Consider the following 25,488-nt stretch of genomic DNA (forward strand, 5'->3'; position numbering starts at 1 on the left):
TGTCGAGCACAGGCTCAAACAGCACAGGTAAGGAGTGGGACATGTCTTGATCCTTGACCACAGTGACGCTGAGACAAGACAGACAAGAAAAAAGGAGGCAGAGATGACTTTCCCAAAGACAGCAGTTTCTGTAAAGCAGATGAGAAATTTCTCAGAATGAACATATAAAAGAGTGAGTACCTAGATCTAGGAGCCATTTATAAATAAAGAATTTTTATAAGGTGGATGTTGGTAAATCAGAAATTACCAGAAAATCTTGAAAAAAAAGTGTACATTTAACTTGAGAATTCAAGGACAATTAAATGAATTGAAATGACCTAAACCCAAACTGTCTTCTGAGTTGAAATTTGTTTCAGGATGTGTTTAGATTCAAATGGAATATCCCACTTTGGAAAGAAAAGAAAAACTTTATTCATATAAACAAACTGAAATAATAAAATCAACAAATGTATATGCATATACCGGCATACGACATCACAAGTGGAGAGTCTCTGTTGGGACACCGAGCTCAGCTGAAAAGAACTTGGTCTCCTTCATTTGGAGCCCTACAGTGTCAGCAGCTTTCCACCAACCACTGATTAGATGGTGTGCTCATCTTCCTTCCAGCAAGCCTGTAGAGCTTAGCTGACAATCTAAGCCTTTTTCTTTGGATTAGTAAATATTGTTTGAGTCTTTAGGCTAATTTTAGATTCTAGCCTATTTTCTACAGTATGATGAGAGAAGACAAACATTAAAATATAATCACATTTAATTTAGTGATCAAAAGATCACTGTTCTATGCTTTGGAAAATCAAGTATTAAAAGAAGACATTATTAAATTCTCATCAATATTTCTGATTCTTTTTCTTCTGGGTACGCTATATAATTACATTTTCAACCTCTTTGAAGTTAAGCTGACCAATGCATTGGTTAGCGTAATGGGAGAAAAGGTGTTATGTTCTTTAAAAGTCAGTGCTCAATTCACCACGTTTTTTCTCCTTTGCCATGATAGCCAATGACGTTTCCAGACAGCAGAGCCTGTACCATCCTGGTCCCTGGAGTGAGAATGAGGTGGAACAGAGCCCTCTACCAACTCCAGATGGACAGGTAGCAATAATATGAAATAAACCTTTGTGGTTCTAGTTACCGAGAGTTTAGGGTGGTGTGATACACAACATATTATCCTGTCCTGATTGAAACATCCAATGAAACTGATGTGCTTGGAATTGATGGCTAAGCATTTCTTGAGCACAGGAGTGGTAGAAAATTTGAATTACTAGACAGTAAGTTTCTGCCCTCTTAAAAAACACTTATCAAAAGTAAATGGAAGACTTATGTCCACACAAAAGCCTGCACACTAATGTTTATAGCAACTTTATTCATAATTGTCAAAACTTGGAAGCAACTAAGATCTCCTTCAATAGGTGAATGGGTAAACAAACGGTGGCACATCCCACACAATAGAATGTTATTCAGCAATAAAAAGAAGTGAACTACCCAGCCACAAAAAGACATGGAGGAACCTTAAATGCATATCACTAGGGGAAAGAAGCCACTCAGAAAAGGCTACGTAGTATATAATTCTAAGTAAATGACATTCTGGAAATGGCAAAACTATTGTGACAAGGGACTGCTTACCAGGGGTTTGTGGTGGGGGTGAAGGTGGGGGTAGGTGGAGCACAGGGGGAGCTTCAAGGTGTGAAACTATTCTATATGACACTATAATGGTGGGCACATGTTATTACAAATTTGCCAAAATCCATAAAATGTACAGTAGAAAAAGTGAATCCCAATGTAAACTTTGAACTTCAGTTAATAATAATGTTTCAATATTGGTTCATCAATTAGAACAAATGTACCACACTAATCAAGATGTTAAATATAAGGAAAACTGGGAGAGGGAATATACGGAAAATCTTTGTAATTTCTGTTCAGTTTTTCTGTAAATCTAAAACTGCTTAAAAAAATTAAGTAAAAATAACCAACCAAACAAATAAATATTTTAACTGAGCTCAATACCAAAGAGTCATTAAAATTATTACCAAGTGAATGTGTAAGTGGTGGCAAGTTGTTGCATTGAGGGTTGGTCTGGTGGGTACAATTGTGGAACGTTTCATGGGCACAAAGTGTTATGAATCTAAATATTATCCAGGAGAGCACATGAAAAATAAATAAAATTCTTGGAGAGAGGAAAATGGAAGATTTAGGTAAATCATAGTTAATGAAAGGGAAGAATAGTCTTTAAGAGTAGCATGTGATTTAGCCCTTCAGGCCAGAAATATGCCATCCTATGAACAGAAATAATGCTCCATCACAATATTGCTTAAGCAGGTGACACTGGAGGAATGTGGTTTCTGGTGTACATTTATTTGGTGACCAGAAATAAGATAAATAGGAAAGATCCACTTTTGGAATGGTACCATGAGGAGCTCTGCAAACCTATTCTCCAACACAACATAACCAGTGAAAATACCTAAAAGAAAAATCTGAAAATGTCCCTAAGGGCATACAGCAAATGAAGAAACAATTACTCAAGAAAATCTACTAAGTCTTGGTAAGAATAGTGAGATTCTATGGCACTTGAGTCGTGACCTGCTCCTTCTGCCCCTCCTCAGTGTAGTGTGATGAAGCTTGTAGAGTTAGGGCTGGGTCTGGAGCTCACAGACCCATCCAGCCTGTTGTCCAGACTGGGGCACAAACCCTTCACACGCAGGTCTACCAGCTAGGTAATAGGAAAAAGGTCCTTGGAGCCGTGGGTGAAGAATAAATAGTCTTTATTTCTAGACCTGAGCTCTCCAGACCAGCAGTTCAGAGCCGCTGCCTCTCACTCTGAACAGCACACAAGAATAGCAAGAAGCCAAAGATACCCGGGCGCGCATGCACACTAACTCCACCCCAACTTGTTTACAATGTGCTCCCCAACCGGACCTGAGGCAGGGGGCCTGACTAAACTACTCTACTTTCCTCACAAAGCTCCACTCATGTTGAGTGTGGCCAACACGAGGCTCTCCATCCCCAGCCTTCAGATAACGGCTACAGGACCTCCTTGGGATTGGCAGGCCAGCAGCATTTCTCACACCTTGTGAAGCTCCATGTTACAGAGGCTGAATTCCAAGCGAGTTTCACTGAAAGGTGCTTTCTTCCTCTTCCCAGTCTCCACTCTGAGGGCAGTCTACCCTAGGTGTGGCAGGCCGAGAATACTTGAGTTCGGTTGCCTTAATGTCAGCTCACTCATAGAGGTTCCCCGCTGGGAAAAGCAAGCCGAAAACTCCAGAGGCGACTGCCCCGATCCAGCCCCCTCCTTGTAAAGCAGGGGCGTCACTCTGAGAGAAGCAGGAAACCACCTCTGTCCCTAGCTCCGGAGCAGTGGCTCAGAAATTGTGCTCAGGTGGGGAGGCAGGCTACAGAACAAAAGGAGGTATCACTCTTTTGCTAATCGTTAAGGCCGTTTAAGGTAAATAAGCATGATGTTTTGATGGTATATTTGTTAGGTTTTCGGGGGGGGGGGGATGTAGTTGATAAGACATCTTAGCCCTATTATAGTCTATGGCTTCATATTCCATTTCTACCAATCTACAGCCTTATCCAAGGTAGAGCAATGTTGGGAAAAAAATATGATTCTAAATGTACAGACTCACAAGAATCTCCTTATCGTCCATCAGAGTATAAAAGTATGATTATGCTATATTCATACAGTTAAGATGAGAAGCCTTGGTGGTTTGCTCAAGTTTGAAAGGTGCTTATGGGAAGAGAAGAGCTTAGGGAAGTTGCCCTCTTCCTTGGCAAAGCTAGGGACACTGTACTTTAAACTTCTCTGTCCTCCTAAATACATCTACCTGTCTCTATGTCTCCTGTAATTACAAAAACACCTATTTGAAAATGTCTTCTTTATTTGAAAAAGACAGCCTTGAAGCCAGAGGCTTCCATCTCTTTCCTCCCCATGGCCTTGGGTAGAAATCATGAGTAATGTTGATTAGTATTACTTGGCTAGGAAAAGGCAGCTATTCCATCCACACTGCAAACAAATCTCTCATCCTGAATATGCTCTATATTTAGATTTTTCAGTGCCATTTGGAAAGAACTAAAACATAACAAAGGTGATTTCAACCAAGACCTTATTTCCTCTCTTGCGGGGTGGGGCTAGGAAATGAGATTTTTCTGAACAAATAAAATGCAATAGTTAAAAAATAGATGTTTATTACATTAATTTTATGGCATCAGAACAAAAGGATATCATATCTATCAGCCCAACTGCACAGATAGGAAGATGAGCTTCTGCTTTCTCGTCAATTTAACACACCTTTATTAAACACCTACTGACTGAATCACTGAAAACTTGGTGACTTGGTCTTAGTAGATAAATTGCCATCTTCAAAGCCCTCTAGCAAATGAACAATCACAAGCTGACTGGTTCATATGTGGCACCGGTTTTTGCATTTCCCTCACCCGCAAGGACTGAGATTTCCTTGGGGATCTGAAATAGCCTAATGCTAACTCCAACTCCTTCACTGAGGATGCTATCAAGGAGTTGGTCTTACCATACACACCAGGTGAGTATATTCTGCCTGTTTGATTCCACTTAGAGAACTGGAGTATTAAATTAATGCTAAATGATGTCAATAGATAGGTTCCTCTACCAACCCCTACAAGATGATGTATTGTTAGATACTTTGTTTTTAAGATTTATGCTTAATAATGAACATCTAAAACCTATTTTCTATACCCCAACAGGTCATAGTTTAGTGATACCAGTGGTTTGTTGATATAGCATGAGTGATTGTAACCTGATTTGATTTTTAAAGACTCTCCATATTAAAGTCACTGGCACCATTTTATAGCCGAGAATGGCTAACTGGTATAGTTCTCAAAAATTACTTAGGCAACTTATCATTCAATACACTTGTCTTGCTTTTTCACCATGTAAATAAATACAAAATTTGGTTGTGTACCTCTCATTCTAATGACGGCATCTATACATATAGCAAGGTGCCATTTTTCAACATTTTAATAATGTAGAACAGGGAGAAGTGTTTCTATTATTTGAACATTTTTTAGACAATGTTTATAAACCTTTTGAGAGAGAAGCTGCATGGATTACAATAGACCTGTTTTAGTACAAGGAAACAGATCTCATCTTTGGGAAAATGTCTTCCTCCTAAATTATCAATATATTTGTAAAAATAAAAATCCCTTCACCATCAGCTCACAAGGAAACACAGGTATTTTTCTCCTAAATAAATGGTCTCTATTACTCATTACATATGTATATTGCTTATTCTCAACTACTGTACTTATTACCTGTACACATGTAGTATACACTTACATATGTATTTGTGTGCACAAACACATTCATTTTTAGAAAATGATTAAGTACCTTTTTTTCATTTAAAATGAACTTAAAACCCACTGAAGTTGGGTAAAAGCCCTCTTGCAAAATTTTATCTTAAAGTGTTTTTCCAGTTAAAAAATTTACAGTGAACAGTTACACACTGAATGATGAAAAACAGGCTATAGGCTGATTCTCAATTTGAGCTATGCTTTAAACCGCCCTGTTTCTAGATTCGCTAACTTGCTGGCCACTTTCTTTCTTTCTTTCTTTTTTTTTTTTTTTTCCCTTTATTTTTCTGAGAAGGGCAAAATATCCTTGAAGACCTTTTGCTATTTTCATGACTCGGGACTTTTATATTTATGGAAAAACTAAAAACCAGAGAAAGCCCACAAAATAAGCAGAGACAATGCATTTTTTCCTCATTTATTCAAATTCACTGCAGGAAGTAAACACTAAAAGATTAAAAAACAAAACAAAAAAAATCCACACAGCAGTATGTACAGTTTCATGACATCACATGAAGAAATGAAATTTCTAATAAAAATGACAAATTATATTACTGAGCAGATCGCATCAAAATCGGTTGTGTAAACCCCAGAATTCTTACCAAGAATGGTAATGTGCCTGTATTACAGTATCAGCTAATGCTGTAATACTCCTGGTATGCTTCCAATGGGATTAAAAAATTCATGAAAGTAGTTGTGTGAATTCTTTATGTTGAAAAGTGGTTGACTTGATTTAAAAAAATTTTTAAGACCCTTGGATTCAAAGCACATTCTGTCACAAAGCTTAAACCACAGAAGTCATGTCCAGAAATGGAATACTGTCGTGTTGGGATGAATGTCTGATCTGACATAAGACATTTTGCCAAATGCAGAGATGCACAGGGTCCCCCATGCACTTTTCATGCAGCAGGTAATCACAACTTAAATAAAAGGTTTATTCTATACATTTGTCCAGACTTGCAACTGTATACATACATGCACAATTTTTAAACCTGTCTGATTATATTTACACTTATACATGGAATATACAGAAACCAAAGAGATTAAAAGGCTTTTCTGTTGCATTAGAACAATACAAAATATGTATTTTTTGTTACGGAAATCACTATTTACATCACCTTTAAAAACCGATTTTAACATCTTCATGTAACAAGTCTCTCTTTCTATATATATACATATTATATATATATATATATAAAATATATACTCTCACCAGTTTACTCTTCTGTAAGATGCAGCAGAGAATAAACAGGTAATGCTACCTTACTGATGTCAATGAGAGCTGTAGTACCCTTCCACAAATGACTTCATTAGGAAGAAATTGTCTAGATATCTAAAATAGTTCTTGAAAATGTGTATATATGCACCCTTGTATCTACATATGCATAAACAAAGTGAATTTGTGGATGTATGCCCTTTCTCACTGCTCTTCTTTAAAATCACTCAACTCAAATTGGGGACATGCTCTACTAAATCAGAACAGTATTCTTTGTGGTCATATTTATGTATTACATATTTTCATTCCTTTAATTGTTAACAACAAAAAACAAGCAATTAACAACACACAAAAAAGAAGAAGAAAAGCAATGCTGTCCCTTGATGTTCTTTTCCCTGACTTAAGTTTTACTCCCTTGTAAAAAGCCCATTTCTTCCAACCATGGGAGAATACCAACATTTTTTTCTGACATACTTCTACGGCTCCAGGCTTTTCACAATGACCGAGAAAAATGACTTGTTTAAAAGCTTATTTATATAGTGTAGACAATAAGATTGTCACAGTATGGACATGGAGTAGAATATATTTACTGGCCAGTGGAATTTTCATGTCAGAATAAGCATATGCCTTCATCTTTCTATGATGTAGCATAATATTCACTCCTATTATTATATCCAGTAGCTATTTACAAATCATTGAGAAAAAAATAACCATTTAGGGTTTTAGATCATATTAAGAAACAAGACCCATTTTTAATATAAAAATCTTAGAAACAACTTCAAGTAGAACAACTTTAAATAAATTTCCTTCAATTAATATTACATTAATTATATAATAATTTTTGACAGGTCAGTTGCTAACCTGGTTCACAATTAAAAATATTATCTGATGAATGAATTGTGGATTGTAAAAACTCAACTTAAGAATGGACTTGTTTCAAGATCGAAACCCCATGTGGCTCGATAATACATTAAGTTCTTCCAGGACATTATCAATGTTTACTTTTAATCACTATTTTAAAATAAGAGATCTAATGGAGTGACTGTGTATAATTTCGTTATGTATGTGTGTCCTTTGTACTTTTTTCATTTAGTCAATCTGAGTTTAGTGTCTTTCTTGGGTTGGAACTAAATATGTTAGTCTTTGTCAGCATTATTCTTAGGACAATGGTTTTTAACAGAAGTTAAGGATGTATTCAGGAGAAGTTTCCAAACTGTCCTGGAATCACCTGAGTTTGGTAAGTGGCCCTGTTATTCCATCCCTAAGGCTAGTTAAGTAGATGTTACTCATTAGAACACATAAATAATCACAGATTTTCCTGAGATGTCGAGCCAGATATGAAAGTTGTCCCCTCTACGCAATTTGTCATAAAAAGTATTCTGAACCCGATTTCCAAAGACATACGGTAATATACGAATGACAATATTGCAAGTTTTGAGTTGACGTGTGACTGTACTGGGGAAAACACAGGCCTCAAATAGTTTTTTACAGTTCTGAGAAAAGTCATAAGCAATGGTTCTCAAACTTCAATGTGCAGCCAAAACACCTAAGGAGAGTGTTAAGATGAAGAAAGAAGACTCCCAGGTCCACCTAGCAGTGATTCTTGTTCTGCAGATCTGAGATGCAGCCTATGAATCTGCATTTAAAAACATCTCCAGATGATTCTAATGCAGGAAGTCTGTGTCCAGCTTTAAGATATCCTGGACATAGGACTCACAGGTATCACAGGAATAAGAGATGGTGAAATTTGTCTAAAGAAAAGACATTTTGCTTCTGTTAAAAACAATTTCTTAAACATTCAACTATTCAGGAAACCACCTGAAGATAAACATTAACCTTCCTAATTCTGTAAAAGGAGGAGTATTAAATTAGTAAAGTAGTTAAAATACAAAAATGGAAATGTTTTTTTATTTTAAGGATCTATCAAACTTCCCTCAATTGTAATCAATTTTTACTAAGTAGTACAAGGTTTAAAGAAATATATTGAAAAGGACTGGGGTGGAGCAGACACACTGGGATCCACAAAACCCCCTCCAAGAGTTAAAAATAAATATGTTTTTTTAGCAAAAGTGAAAAATGTAGGCATATTTTTTCTAATTTATTTTTGAATTGGATAATGAAATGTGAATCAGCACTAGATTTTTTATTCAGTAATTATCCTTTAAAGAATTATCTAAGAATTTGGATGTTTAAAAATACGTTATATAGGCTGACTTCAGAAAAGCAAAATAAAGTCACCTAACAGAGGCAGCAAAATGCATTAATCCACTATGGGTGGAGTTTTAAATTTTAATTTATGCCTATCATTTATGATTATAAAAGAATTTCATTCATAGGCTACTCACAGTTGATATCTGATGCATACAGAAGTGTTAAACAACCAGTTGCTAGTTCAGTAGTTTCCTCATGACATCTAATGTTAAGCAAAAATTAATATGCATATTTAAACATCACCAGTAACCAATACTTTTCAAAATGAAAAAAGTTTCAATTATTCCATGCTTTTCTCAAATCATGCTCTTATTTATACAGATCTCAAGTTCATACTAATCAGGTTTAAAAAGATCCAAAGCTGGATGACAGGTACATTTTATTCTGATTCTTTTTTTATTGTTAGCACATTTCCCAGAAGTCCATAAACTCCATTTGCACTGTGTGGGCGAGAAGCATTATTTCCCATATGGCTGTTATAAGGGCCTCTTAAATTAAAGAAAGAAGCTTTAGTTTCTGCAGGAGGTGGTAACTCTTCTTTGATTGTAATCTGTGAGACACTTTCGGCAGATGAAGGCTCCCTCCAAATGTCCTTGTCCTGTGTTTCTCGACTGGTAACAGAATTGCCTCCTTTCTGGAGCATATAATACAGTATTGGGTTAGTTTTGGTCAGTCGTGGACAGTCTTTTTCAAACTCATTCTTATCCACATCTGTAATAACCCACTTAATGGGTCCTTTCTCACTGGGCATAGAACACCCATTCAAAAGCCCGGATTCTGGTCTAGACCCCGCAAAGCCCAAGTGTTCAGGGAAAGGAGGACTCACAGGAGTTTTTACCACTCCTGGGTATGAAAATGTCCTGTTATCCACACAACTGTTTGGCTGAGTGGAACTGTACATCAGTCCATTTAAAGAAGAAATGTTGAATTCAGGTTTGCTTCTGGTCATGTGATTTTTGTGTCCTTTCTTTTTACTGTCGATGACAGAGTTACTCCTGTGTGGGGACAAATCTCGCACACAGTTTTCTGAAAGAAGAAGCTGTTTGAGAACATTGAAGCTTTTGCTCTCTCTGGCCCAACTCCTATGTTCACTTTCAGTGGCTGAACCATGGCCAGCAGGATATTTAAATTCAAGTTCATTTCTACTAAATTTCAGCTCTTCTTGGTTAAGCAAGGACCCATACAGTACTTCTGGAGCACTGTGATTACTTGCAGCATCGACAATGTTATTTTTCATCTTTTTAAATGGATTTTCTAATGGCTCAGTGTAAAGCTTCCTTTTTTTAGGAACCATGCAAAGATTCTTTGATTCTAGGGGTGTCAGTTCACTATTTCTGTGACTCTTGTCTGGATCATCTGCCAGGTAACCCTCTTGATTTTGTCTCAGCAATCGACTTAACAGACCGTTCTTTGAGAAAGAAAAATCCTGAGGTGAACCAGGCTCTGATTTAAAGTCCTCAGACACTGGTAAGGCAGGTGCATGTCTCTGCATGGTAGGAGTCATACCTAAGAATGGGGCACTCGTAGCATCGTGGCTCAAGTGCACATTTGTATTGTGAATATGTAAGTCATCACAAGGCTCAGATTTTATTTTCACCATCAATATTTGTTCACTTAAAGCTCTCTCTGTATGTTCCTGAGTACTTTCATCTCTTGAAGGAATTTTCTCTTTCTTTTCACCCTTACCTTTGTTGGGGTTTCCCAGGAGCAACTGGAGGACAGTGCGTCTTTCAAGCAGATTTTCTATTTCAGAACCAGAAAGTCCTGGTTCAGGACCTGTTGGCTGACTACTGAATGCTTTATTTTCTTCAACTGCATTTGTTTTATTTGGGAGCACAGGGCTATTTAATCTATCAGTCATACCCACAGGTTTATCTATGTTTACACCTAACAGCTGTTTGCTGGGTCTCTGCTCTTCCACTGACATGGAAGACTGCATTCCACACTGTGCTAAATTTTGTAACAGCTTACTGGCACTAAAAGTTGCAGAGTTTTGTGCACCTTCATTTTGGGCTGATTTCTCTACTTGCGATTCTTTGCTTTTTGTAAGGTCCATCAAGTGGTTAGATGCAGTATTTGTTAGCTTTTCAGACTGAGTACCGCAGGCATATGCTGGGGAATTCCATTTGATGACCAGAGAGTGTTGAGAAAGATTCATGGGAGACTCTGCTTTGGTTGATGTAAGTAATGGTGGAGTGCTCACTGGTGTAGTCCTGTTTGTACTGGGGCTTTCTATTACAGAAGTCCTCATATAATTTTGGGTATTGAACTTTGTCACATCGTGTACTCCCTGAGGGCTGGTGTTTTTTTCTACATTTTCTTCATTCTTATGGCCAAGTAGCAATTGAAGAAGTGTTACTTTCTGGTGTGAATTTAGCTTAGAATTCTTTGAGGTATCTTGATCTTCTTTGATATCTACATCTGGGACTTTTGGGTCCCAAGTGTTCAGCAATGATTGAGTTAAGTTATCCAGAGAAACAGGTTGGTCAGTTTCTGGTTTTTCGATTCGGTGTTTGCAGGACAAGTCTATGGGAACACAGTTGGAATAAGAACTTTCATCACCACTGCTGTCATCTGTAAAACTAGGATTGTTATCCGAATATTCATCAATAGTTGTAGGTGTACTACTATCCTCAAAAATGCTTCCTCTCTCACTATGATTGTGTCCGTTCATTGGCTTAGGTATAGTCTGGCTTTTAAGAAGATGTAAAAGCAAACTATTACTAGCAGCTTGTTTTATATTGTTTCTTTCCAGTGAATTCTTATAGCCTGCATTTTTGGGGGAAGAAGGAACAACACCCATTGGATTCTGAAATGTTGTAGCATTACTTTTGCTAGCCAATAGTTTGCTAGATGATGTTCTTGCCTGACCATTAAGATGGATTGACATTCCTTTTGAGAGCTGGAAACTGCCAACATCCTTCTGGCCATTTTCTTGTAATCTGGCCATAGCAGCAAGTCTTTCACTTGCTGCTTGATTTGCATTTTGTGTTTTTAAAGCATGTTCCCGAGAATACTGTTGCAAATGGGCTTCGCTTGAAAGGAGTAATGCTAATTGGCTACAAGCTACACTAGGTTTAGGTGAGGTGGCAGGACTAGCCCTTTTTTCCACCATGCTTGCAACAGCCTGTAATCTTGCAGCACATGACAAGGGTTCACTCATGACCGTTGTTCCACTTTGTCCAACATGATGAGGTGACTCTACAAACCTATCTCTGATGAGGTTTTTAGTTACATCAGGAAGATTGGTATCAGGCTTTTGATCTTTAGCTTTACTTTTCTTTAACAAAGTTTTTAAGTGACTTGATGCAACACCATAACACCTTAAATCCTTCTCCACTTTTAAAGATTCATGACCAAGGGCATATCCTTGCTCCTTGAGGCTCTGCCTAATTTGTTGTGACAGAGCAACAGTCTGCAGCCTAGAGCTGAATGACTGAAGCAAAGAGGCCAGTAATGTGCTATCCTGTTTGCCTTTAGGCACATTGTCAACCATGCCAGCTAGCAAAGCTTCCTTCTTTACGTTTAAATTTACGATGGAATCAGACAGCCTCTTCCGCTTTGCTGCATTCCAGTCCTCAGAAGACTGCAACAGTCTGGCTTTTTTGAGATGCAGCATGCCAGATCCCTGGTATGTTTGTGTATTGAGAACTGGACCATTACTTTGACAGGTGGGAAATGCACTGCCAGAAATGTTAAAGTTCTGATCTTCTTCATTATGCCCAACAGACTTTTTGTCGACGGCAGTACCTGATCCCCCTGCTGCCTGATGCATTAGTAATCCTTCTAGGTAAGTTAAAACAATAGAATCCTGGTGCACATCAGAGCCAAGCTCTTCTCCATGAGTCATGTTCAATAGAAGTGTTCACAAGGGCTTGATTTCTATTCACTTTAAAGAATGGTTTTCTGTGGGCAAGTTAGATATAACTTTAATAACTGAATGGCAGTTTATCACCTTCCATAGCAATTAGATGGACATGTACTGTTACATTCCGACTAGGATTTCTTCTAGCAATGACAAGATAAAAGGCAGGCAACTCCACACAGCTGATCAACTTCTTTCTAAGCAAGAAGCAGCAGAAGAATTTCTTAACACATAGGTCTGTAGCAGCAAGCAGATATAATCCTTAGAGAATATAGTGCTTTTCCTCCTTCATCTTTTGTTCCCCATTAAATGCAAATATCAATGTTCTAAAAAAAAATAAAAATAGAAATAGTTAAGGAGGTGCAGAACTAGAATCATGCTATGATATGTATAAGCCAAAAAAATATAGCATCTGTAAGTATGCATATATATTATACATATATATATATAAAATATACATATATGTGCATTATAGTCACTGCTTTAGTAATTTATTTTATTGCCATTATGAAATTGGAAATCTCTACTGGATATCCTATGGGTTAATCCATATGGGTTAAAATGATCAAATCATTTAAAGAAGAGAAAATACTTTAATGTTATATAACTATCTTCCAAAGCCCACCAAGTTTTTGAATTTTCTTAAGTACCTTTCTATAAAGTAATGTGAATGCTAAGTCTCCTTTATACCTCTATAAGGGAACTAGAATTAGCTTCCTTACATTGGGCTATCATTTTTATCCTTTTAATCAATAAATCCAACAATTTGATACAATCAGATAATTCTTGCCTAAAGTTTGACTACTATATGTGCAAAAAAAGAAAAAGAGATGCATATGACATGAACCCATCTGGTAAATCTGATGTGAAGTCGAAGCCAACAGATTCTCTTCTGACATTGCCCCCCAAACACTGGACATTAAGTAATTTTTAGAATTTCTGTTTTCAAAGAAATGGAGGCACTAGTAAGTTTACAATTATTTTATGGGCCTGTGCAAAGTGTGACAGTCTTAACCATATTCATAAACATCAAAATTTAATCACAAGCTTATCCACCCATAGTTTTTACCATGACTTATTAAAGACAGAAAAGAATGATTCTTTAGATGCTCATTCAGGGCTATCAAAAGTTTAATGTGTCAGTGTTCAAATCCTTACTCTCATACTCTATGTAGAACTTTTAATGTGAGGTCCATTCCTTGCAGATACAGAAGACAAGACATTACTACATATGTAAAGTACAATAAAAAATGTCTTTTATTAGTCAGAATTTGCAAAACAGTCCACTGATTTCTGTTATCTAAGACGATTCCAAACAATGTCCCATCACTAACATATATACAATTGAAGAAGCAAGAATTCACTGCATTTCTGAAAAGTTGTTAAACTTTCTGTCAGATTTAACCTAAAGAAGGGAGCCACCACGCCTTTGGAAGAGAAGCTGGAACAAATTCCATGAACTTTGTTATTCAAGATGCCAGAACATGCTGTTCAAGCTATTAGACCTCTTTGGTTCTATCAACAACTACCTTGATCATGCATGGAAATGAAAAAGTTAATTTTTTTTGTTGTTGTTGTTGTCTTTTTCGTGACTGGCACTCAGCCAGTGAGTGCACCGGCCAGTCCTATATAGGATCCAAACCTGCCGGGAGCGTCGCTGTGCTCCAGCGCTGCACTCTCCCGAGTGCGCCACGGGCTCGGCCCAAAAAGTTAATTTTAATTTAACGATTACCCTGTAGCTTTTCGGATGAAAATGCTTAACTGAAAATCAGACTTTAGGCAAGATTTATCTGATTGTATAAAACTGCTGGATTTATTGGTTAAAAGGATAAAAAATGATAGCCCAAGAAAAAGATATAGAAAAAGAGTCAGCAATAATTAAAATACATAAATTCCAGGTGTGCAAGGAGTAGGCTGAGAAAGAACTTTCTTGAGATTCCAAAGTCACAATTTTACAAGGTCTCTAAGCTTTGCCAGAGTGTACCTAAGTAAGATGAACGTTTTAAGAGATTTATAATAATACTGAAATGAAATGATAAGCATGGTAGACCTGATGACTGGCACCCAATATCCGTTCTCTTTTCCCTTATTAAAAAAAATTGATTTTTCAGGGAATGGGGAGATATTCCAGCTAAACACATTACTTTTTTCCATTCGTATATGTCTTACAATTGATGACATGTTGATTAATTAGAGGCATTTTTTTCTTTCTTATTGGTGCAAAAATAAGGGTGCATTTTACAACTGATGACATCTTGGAGTTGAGGAAATAAGGTTTTATAACTCTCTTAAAAACGGTTGATATGTAATTCTCAACCTAGTTAAGACATTTAGCAACCATTTAATGGGGTATGCAAATCCACTGTATTTCTCTCCATATCACAGCCAACCTTTTGTTTCTTGAGCAGACTGAAGAAAATTGGTCAAAGTAAGTCACATTAGTCATTTTATATTTGCTTTGTAGTAGCCTTAAAAAAATACTTCATGAAGCAGAATAAAATAAGGTTACTGGAGCATCTTTAGGTTCATATTATTCATGTGATATTTCTATTCCACGTTTTACTATGCATAATATAAGCTGTAAAGTATCATTCATTGCTTTAAAATGAATTTATACATCTCTGAATTTACGAAGCTGATCTGGAAGTTGATTTAAAAAGAAAACAATAGTTCTTTTGCAAAGGGACTCCAATGCTGCACTTTACCATTTATTCACCTATCTTACCACTTATTTCCTATCTTAACAGAGATACTAAATGACAGAGATTAATAATAACCATTTCTTAAATTAGGTAACACTCAAAAACTGACTCCAGGAACACAAAATTACATATACAAATAATTTCGTTAAACTCTTTGGGTCTGAGGCCTATGCTAATTATAATTAGTACAGTGCAACACCCTCAAAATATAACTGAATGTTAATACATTAAGTTATTGAATGAACAAACTGCTACTAGGAAGGAAAGCATTTTTATACACACACCCACAGACACCTCTTCTCCTTTCACCCTCTTAAAATATGGATGGATGAGAAGCTAAAAGAGTTGAAATCACACACTTACTGTAACTTCATTACTATAAATCAAAGAAATGACAAAGCAATGGTCATACTAAATATTCAATTTGTTCATTTTATTTAAATCAATACAAACAAACTCTTATTGAACTCCCAGTCTGCCTGGAGATCTGTTTCAGTATTGGTGAATTATGTTTATTTTAAAAAGAAGGATGTGATAGGCGACATCTAGAGGACTTGGCAAGGCAAACCTATACCCCTAAATTTCTAAAATAGTCCTAATATAAAATTCTCCCCTCCCTACCCATGCTATTTCTTTTCATGTGACTTTGTTAGATCAATAAGTACAAATAAATTAAAAGATTAAATGGGATTTGAAAAAATCTTTTAAGATTGTTTTAATGTTTTTTAAACAAAATTATAAAACAAGAAATATTAGTTTAGAAAATATGGCTACCATAATATGTAAAAACATAGCTATGTGTATACACTAAGCTATCACACCTTCCTCTAGAAAAGCAGGCAAGAAACAAATTTAGAATAGATTTGAAGGGCAGACAAATAATTGCTTCCAAAAAATTCTGTCAAGGTGGTTATTTTTCATTAATTTCTTTGAAAAGAATTCCTACAAAAAGCACCAATTACATGAAGCAGTGGAAGTAAATGAGCTTCTCATGAAACCCGTTTTTCAATAAGATGAATCTGTAAATCAAAGGTGTGGTTACTTGGAGAGGCTGCTTCAGGTGACACTCAGAGGTAACACTTATACCATTCTAGGAGAAAATGACATGGCTAAGAAGGCAGGAATTCTGAGACTACTTGAGGCCTGAATTCACTTAGATCCTACTATTGAAAGCTTGTTAGGGAGTGGAGAGCCTAATTTCTTCAAATAACTTTTTTCTATCCTTCAAACAACTAAAGAGTGAGAAATCATTAAGAACCTTTCCTACCTTTTCCAAGTCTTGCCTTTTCATTTCTATATTATGGAATTTGAGAAATTTGGAAAAGAAAATGAGGCATGACACTTGGATATAATTAGCTCATTGGCACCTACAGATATTAGGGTACAGTGTAAAATATGATCACTACCTAATAAATAGAGGTCTTAAGGTTAAAAATGTTATTTAAAGTTATTCAGTGTTAGCCTGACTCGTTTTCTTTTAGCAAAAAGACAATCACATCATTCTTGAAGCACCAACATATAGCTCTCTTGTCTGGTTTTATATACATATTGCTTAAGAATGTTGCCAGTTTTGCACTTGAGTACATTCAGTTACAAAATACCTAAATATCAGCACATTTAAGAACTGAGTTCTTTTAGGGATCTGGAAGCAATATATTTTAAAACTGGAAATAGTTTATAAAATACTGTGATCCAATGGCTTGCCATTTCCCTAACTTCAACGATAATTTTATTAGAGATTGAAGATATATCTATTTGAGGATACTTAACATTTATTTCATAAACTCAATAAGGGAGAAATTTAATTGCATAGCATACATTTGTTAAATGATTTCTGAGTCAAGGCAACAGATTTTTCCAGAACTTGGTTTATGGAGGAAGGAAGGAACCAATAGAGAAAAAAAAAAAAATACTAAGAACAAATGAAGACCTGATTAATTCTCCAACTCTCATAAAGTTTTAAAAGAAAAAAACTTAGTTTACAAACTAAAATAGTTTATATTAGCTTATTTTTAAACATTAAGTCGGTAGATATGACACGCTTGTAAAAAAGTAGTCATGTAGACATGACTTTGCTAAGAAAGACTTAATGAACACTAAAATGCATATATATGAAGTAGAAAAAATAAAACCTACCCAATAATGAAGTAAAGGCTAACTAAATGATGCTTGTTTCAACTTATCATTTCCAAAGAGTGATTCCATAAAATTTCTAGAAAAAATAACTTGTTTTAACAAAAAATTCTGTATAACATCTAGTATATCAAGAAATGACTAAATTTTGATTTTAGAATTTTCTTAAATCAAAATCAGCTCTTTATAATTTTAATGAATTTATTTTAACCATTGGTACACTAAGAAAAATAGTTATCATCAGTTACCATCTGGGTTCAACAGGTATTTTATTAATATTTTAATCAACTCATGAATAATTTACAGAATAAGAATAAAGGAATATAAAACTTCTTTAGAATTTTTAATAAGAATTTTAACATAGCACTATACTCCAATTCTCCATATTCTTCCTGATGTTGAAGGACCACATATTTGAAATGGCACTTTGAAACTGACAGCTCATCGGTAGTCATGCATGAATCTGGAAATATCTTGTAAATAATGATTTTAGATTTCAAATACATGTCTAAAAAAGTTCTAGGACTTCTACGTCTTCTTTTTGTATGTAAAAACGTCAACAACTAATAATTATGCTGAAGAGGTCAGAAATCTTCTTTGTTTCATAATTGCCATTTTTCATTTTTAGATTTATTAACAGCAATTTTAATGATCAATCCAATTAATTATTTCTTCTTTGTATGATCATTCCTTCCAATCTCCTTTATCATACACCTGTCTTCAGTATCTGTACAGTATCATTCATGTCTACAGTGCATGTCTAGAGTGCAGCTCTTTGCATTCATCTTCTGATTCATCTAACTGAAATATCTGCCTATGTTAACTTCCTTCTCTTTGACATTATGGACTGAAAATGAAAAATACTGAATTCTCAATTGTGTTCAATAAAAACTTAAAAAAAAAATTGAAAGACTAGATAGTGTGTACAGATTTTTTTTTTTTACATTTTTAAAAGATGATGCAGTAAAATGAGGTACGTAATAAGAAAACTCAAGATAGTATAATAGTGAAGACTTACTCCACTATTTTATTATCCTTCTAGGCACTTCCATTATTTTCCTTTTGTCTTTTTTTTTTTTTTTTTTAAGCATAGTGGGAATAAATGATAAATTAATTGGCAGTAAAATGGCAAAATACTTAAAGATACAGGTAATATAATATTACAAAGATTCCATAATGTATTTTCTATTTATAAAAGGACCCAATGGACGTAGATAAAAATAGCAAGATACTATGTTTTATTCCATTAAAAACATACTCATTAAAACTTTAAAAAAGAATATGTCATGTAATATGATCCTTCCTACTAGTTAAAAATATTTTTTTAAGAAACCCTCAAAAACTAAAACTGGGTCCTGTGAACCCTGATAGTATACCAAGGATTAATGCATTTCTTGACAATTTAATAAAATTCATGTCCAAGTGCTTAACAATGTTAAAATTACAAAGAAAATCTTCCTTTTATTAAAATTGTTTATAAGGATAAAAAATATTTAAATTTTATTTGAGATTTTACTGGCCCACTAGTTTGCAGTAGGAAATTACTGTAATGAAGAGAGAGAATTATTATAAAATAATAAAATCAAACTAAACCATGAAAGAATTGCAGGGAATCTTGGCCATATGCATATCGTACAGATTTTGGGAAAGATCCAAGTTTAAACACACAGACTAGTTGAATGAAATAACTAGCAAAATGCTTAAATTAGAGAGTAAATTTTTTTAAAAGCTGTATTTTCTTTTTTTAAAAGTACCTGAAAAATATGAAATTACATTGAAATGTACTAGGGCTTTATCAATAGAAGACAGCTGTAAACAATCTGCATATTAACAGTTAACAAATGAGTGTCACGTTGATTCTCTGTAGTTAAACTATTTCCATTGCAATGTGTTTTACATTCTCTATTTGGAAATGGTTTAAGTACAGAGAAACTTTGCTGAACTTTTACACACTTTAAAATGGTAAAATCCAAGTAATAAGATTTTACTTAGATAAATGAAGGATGCATCTAATACAATTCTCACCTGTGGGATTACTTTTGGTTGAGAATAAACAATGACAAAGGTCTTTCTCCAGCTGTTTTAAAGAAAAGATTTAGTATCTTACTTGAACTCAAATTCTCCATTAAAAACACATTTAAATGATTAAACATCTATGAAGTCACTTAGTATGCTATTTAAATTGTCTAAGGAATACATCATGACTTTCAATTGTTTCTATGAAATATCCCCCAATTTCTTCTGCATTATCAAATAGCACCTATTTGAGTACTGAATTTAAAAGAATTTATGCAATGCACTTTCATAAGCATTTAGCTTTTGGCTCTTGTTCCTCAAAGTGTAGAAGTAATTGAAGGCTACATAATTTTGTCATTCAAGAATAACTCCTAGTGGACAATAATATTATCTACATTACACTGTGGATTGTTTCAGGGGTGCTTTTTATACAAAAGGATAATAAAGACATCAAGATTGTTGCATTAAGCATTAGAAAAAAATAAGTATTGAGAAGATTCCAAAGTCCTAATTATTGTACTTTTTATTTAAACAATACAGATCCAAGTAAATAATTCAGAGAACTCTCGGTGTTTTCTAAAATGGAACTTTGAAAGGAAGTTTTAAAAGTTGAACAGGAAACAAAAAAACAAGAACAATTTACTAAAAGAATGTAACACCAAACATTTTATCCAAATGGATAAAATTAGCTTTCTAAACCAAGGGCCCATGAAAAGTTAGAATACATAAAACCCAAAACTTAATTTCATAGAAAAAGAAAAGTAACATTTTAGATAACGGCCCTAAAACTTCATTAAAAAATGATGACTACAGTGAACCCTCTATTACAAATAAAAAGTTAAAAAGTTGTTGAAAAAACATTATGAAAAAGAATTAAAGAAACATTCAAGTGTTGACATTTGACAGAAGAGATTAAGAGAAGGTAGAAGAAAGAATAAGCCTAAAATTTCATTTACTAGATTATACTTCTAATTTCTTGGAAAAATGAAACAAAATTAGTACATGCCTTTTGATGGAGTTTGAATTCGAAGATAACTTTCTTTGCAATATTATCTTTATCAAAAAATAAATGTGTGGTTATACAATTTAATGGATACCAAAAAATGTATAAAAACATTTTGTCAGCTGAGGGCCTCAACATTTGAAATTAAAGTTTAAGTTTCTTGCATTCTCCAAGGGATTCTTGTTTCAGGTGTAAATATGCTTCAGAGATAGGTAACATAGAAGCCACTGACTGACACTGTGGTTAGTAAAACAGCTCCCCAGATTGCTGTCCATTACAACCTGAGGGACCTACATATTTTGCCCAAGGCCAAATCTGCTCTAAATTTCCAGGTTCATCAGCTTCAACTTGCTTGTCAGCTACTTCCATAGGAGTGAAACAGCATCACTCACACTCCCTATTAAAAAAGACTCACTAGGAGACAATACTGCTTGACTAACTCAAGTGTTCAACACAAGGACATACGTGTCTGAGGGCCTATCCAACTCTAAAATTTTATTTCCACGATTCCAAGTAATTTGTCAAATTGTAGTTGATAAAAATGACAAGTATTTTAACCAGAAACATGGTATGCTGTCATAAAGTTGTGAAAATTGCCCTGACCAATATGTCTTATAGCCTTTTTAGTGAATTCTAGGGGAAGAAAATTGTTTTGAAATAGCCATACAACTTAAACACCCAATCCCCTAAAAGTTATTTATCTTCACTATTTTCTTCAGTAAGTTCACAGAATTTCAAACAGACATTTGTTTAAAAGCTAAGTATGAGCTTATATTCAAGCCAGAACTTTTGCTTATCTTATAATGGCTATATACTGGACAAAATGAAAGATAAAGGTAAAGATTTAGGGTCCTTGATGACATAGATAACATGCAAGAGAGAGAGATGAAATAATTGTCCTGGTGAGAGAAACAAATACCCCCTTTAAGTGATATAGCAAAATAAAGAAGGTCTTCTTTGTTCTTAAGGGCTAATATATATGAATCAGACTCAATAAATACACTGTTCATTTTACTCTACCTCTATAGTTTATCTTTAAAAATTTTTTAGATTTTATATCAAAATTAAATTAAGATAAAGAAGTTGGAGATTTTAAGTTAAAAATCAACAAGCTAGAGAATCAAAAGTGATAGAGAAAGAGCTAGACTTCCAAACAATTTCTACTTCAAAAATACAAGACATTCCTGGATGCTGTGCTGCGTTATCTTGAAAACTGGAAACTAGAATACTGTTAAATAAAATTAATTCTAACTACAATTTTTTAAAAATCCAGGACAAGAACTAATCATTTTATGACAGGGAGTACATACAATATTTATCATTAGTGGTAATGTCTATTCACTGTCTTCTACTCTTCTCAAAGGAAAAAGTTTCTCTGAAGAAACACAAAACAATCATTAAAAAATCATTTTGGTACTACATAAGTGTAAAAAGAAGAGCTTAAATATAAAACCAACAGAGGATAGCTTCTCCTAACCTTTCCCAATAGCTTTTCAAAGTAACTGGTACTTTCTGTTAGTTTTCAAAAGCATAATATTTTCCAATCTCTATCAAAATGAGAAATATAATGCAAAATGGACCCTTCTCCTGGAATTGTTTGAGTGTTTATAATATATATACAGGGACATCCTTTGAGATGGGAAAATAAATCCTATTAAGTTCAACTATGGTTTCCCCATCCCTAAAACAGATTTGACATACAGACACAAGCACAAGGTCAAGGTCACAGATCAGCAAGGAAGATTACCAACAGAACTGATGTAACAGCTGGCATTTGATCAAAGCTCCTAAGGTTTTTAGTACACTTAGCAGATACTCAGCATTTACTCACAAAGTACACTCTGTTTAAAAATGTTCCCTATCTTTGAAGACAAGATCTTCATGCACTTTTTATTATAAATGAATGTTCAGCTAAAAATATTGTATTGGATCACAGAATAAGAAACCAGTGTACGCATTTCAAAATTGTGAATTTTTATGTGTGTATCTATATGTGTACATATGCTTCCAATTTATTTATTCATTTATTTGTTATAGCTGATCTTTGCAATGTGAGAATTTTGCAATTAATTTGACTTCCAGGTCCCTGAATGCACCATGATCCCCTATACTTCCAGGCCTTTGCCCTACCTGATGTTGAAATTAAGATTATGTTCTGCAATATCCTGGGCCATTTCTTCCCAAATACACAGATTTAACTGATAAGTACTGGATCAACCAGGAAAGTTTTATAATATATCCACAGTCTTCCACGACAATTTCTAAATCAAACATATACAAAGAAACTCTGGTTATCAATAATAGCAACAAAAGTGCTTATTAATGGAATATATTATTGAAGAGTGAAATTGTCTAACAAAACCATGTATTTTGTTTCAGCTGTTCAAACAAGGTGTTGAATTTATCTTAAATTACCTTTATGAAAACAAGAGTTATGTGACGAATGTTCTTACTGAAGCATTCTGATCAAGAAATCATTTTTAAGGATGCATAATGTTGCTGGGGTAAATTTATACTATAAAAGTTTCCCTTGTTAAATCAAGTACCACCTGCTACAGGTTTATACCATTCGCAAAATCTTATGATCATACACGTAAATCTTCTCAATTATCAGTTTTTCATTTAGCAAAATTATTTTAAATGAATTTTTAATTATTTTAAATAGGTTTGAATAAAAATACCAGAATTGCACTATCCTAGAAAGACTGCTAGTTTCTCAACAACAAACCAAAGTAAAAAGGAAAAAATTATATCAAATTAAATACGACTGAAAATGAAACTTCCTTTACCAGGCAGAAATAGACTGTGGAGATATTGAAATACATCCAACTTTGACGCAAAATCTATTGACATATTCTTTGAAAACAAACAAAATTCCTTACAAAATACTAAAAAAAAGTCTTTTTAGAGGAATAACTTATCAACTAATAAACACGTTTTTCTTTATGTGCTACCTGGGTGAAAGTACTGACTTGCTGTGAATGGACCATGAACTTTGACATGATTTTCCAGAAATGATAAACATTATGTGACACCACTCTTGCCAGTACTGGCTCAGAACACAAAGATGTCTATACTGAAGGTTTTATTCAGTCTGTGGAAGAGAAATATCACTACAGACACGATCAATGGACAGACAGACAAAATGATGAGATCTGTAAAGGGAGGAAGTCAATACAGAGTCCCATCCCAGAGGATTAATGAACAAAAAACAAGACTACTATATATAAAATGTACCTAGAGAAGTTCTATATCTTTACATATTAACAGCTAACATTAAAATACGTCCTTTAACTAGGAAGATGAAGCTACTGGCAGACCATCAGTAGGCTACTTACTTTAACTGTTTTTATTTTTATTGAGGAAATTGCCCACATACTTTTCCCTGACCTCTCTTTTGCCCATCTGTGCACTTAATAAAATGTCTGAAATTCTCAGTACCTGTAGCAGTAAGTGATAATCGGAGACCCAGCTTGCTGCTGTCCAGGTCTAGGCATGCACAGTCTGTACAGCAGGGACTGCCTATACATAGTCCTTGCTGTGGTGCCAGCCACTCACAGAGAGATATAAATTTGGGTGTGGGGAAGTAAGGAGGCATTAGAAGAGGCTCCAATGAGCTGGAGAAAGAACAGGAAGAGCACTAATCTAGAGACATAGGTCAGGGCTTTTCTGACTTCATTTATGGGACCAAAAATATTTCAGAACTACTTTCACTTTAACAATAAGATCATTAAAAACAGCCACTTACTATCTACTATTAGCATCATTTAATAAAATTAAATCATTTGAACATCAAAAAGATAAATACTTTAGCTTTTTGAAAATCTCTTGTCATTCTTGGGGTTGTTTTGTTTTTTGAGATATAATGCTAGAAAAAAGAATGGCATACATATATCTTATTAAACATTTTTAACTACTAAAGTCAAGTATTTAAATTCTTACATCAATATTTCCTACTGTTTATATTTTGCATTGTGTTTTGGTCTTTACTGTAATATATATAAAATGAATGATTTGTTTTACACTTAAGTTCCTGTCATTACAGATGAGGCTGGCTATAAATAAGATGACAGGGAAGAAACTGTGGTATAGAAGAGGAAAGAAACTTTCCCCCATTTGCCCATATAATCCCTACCATCATCATCATGTGATGAAATATATCAGACTTAAAAATGCACAGAGAATCATATAAGAAGCGCCATTTACCTAAAATCAAGCTAAAGAACTAGGACATCTTTTTCATTCTGTAAGTCTCAATTGAGAACTCAGTCCCTCTTCAGGCAGCCTTCCCTGAACTCCACAGGCTAAAGACAGTTTTTCTTAACTCTGTAACTCCACAGCACTCAGAAGATCTTTCAATCATCTCACTTACATAATTGTATTTTGGTTTGTTTATGTCTGACTCCCAATTATAGTGTAAACTCCTTATGAGCAAGAATTACATCTTTGCCAGTCTTTACATCCTGGCACCGGGCAGAGGTAGCATTCCCAGGAGAACATGTAGCAAATCAACCTCTTGGAGCCTCTCTCTCAGTCTGGAAAAAGAGCAGTGGGCTGTCATAATTTTAGGGTACATTAAGATTTAAAATGAAGAGTCATTTATAATGTTTGGTTTCAAGTTCAAGACATCTTTTTCCCCTGAATATAAACTAACCAAAACATTACAAAATTAAAGTATTTTATCCTTTACAAGAAGTTCTGTGGGTGTGGAAAACATGCGTGACTAATATCTGGTAGAAAAACAAAAGATTTAAGTATTTTAAAAATACACATATTTTTAGAAGTTTTTGAAGTTTATGTAAAGATAGTCTTTATTTTAATATTTGTTTACAAGGAACTGATCATATTCATTTAGTTTCCTTTGATCACTGTTTCCCCAGTAAAGGTTATTAGTAAGATCTGGTATGCATATAGGCCATATCAAGAATGAGTATGTTTCAAAATACTGGTAACTGTAGCATTAAGCTTTTCATCATTTTTCCCTCAAATTAATTCCTCTATAGAAAGATGAATAAAACCCATTTAACAA

At 34.5% G+C, this 25,488-nt stretch overlaps 1 protein-coding gene across 1 annotated transcript in view; it reads right to left on the reverse strand.

The window, feature by feature from the left end:
- Positions 1 to 5,737: 5,737 nt before the first annotated feature.
- The window catches only part of NRIP1 (nuclear receptor interacting protein 1), a 97,715-nt gene continuing 77,964 nt past the window's right edge, over positions 5,738 to 25,488 (reverse strand). The window contains exon 4 of the mRNA XM_063101144.1: positions 5,738 to 12,931. Coding sequence (XP_062957214.1) covers positions 9,120 to 12,590 — 3,471 coding nt within the window. The 5' untranslated portion in view covers positions 12,591 to 12,931 and the 3' untranslated portion in view covers positions 5,738 to 9,119. The remainder of the gene's footprint in view (positions 12,932 to 25,488) is intronic.

The sequence above is a fragment of the Cynocephalus volans genome, chromosome 1, assembly GCF_027409185.1.
Source record: "Cynocephalus volans isolate mCynVol1 chromosome 1, mCynVol1.pri, whole genome shotgun sequence".
NCBI lineage: Eukaryota > Metazoa > Chordata > Mammalia > Dermoptera > Cynocephalidae > Cynocephalus > Cynocephalus volans.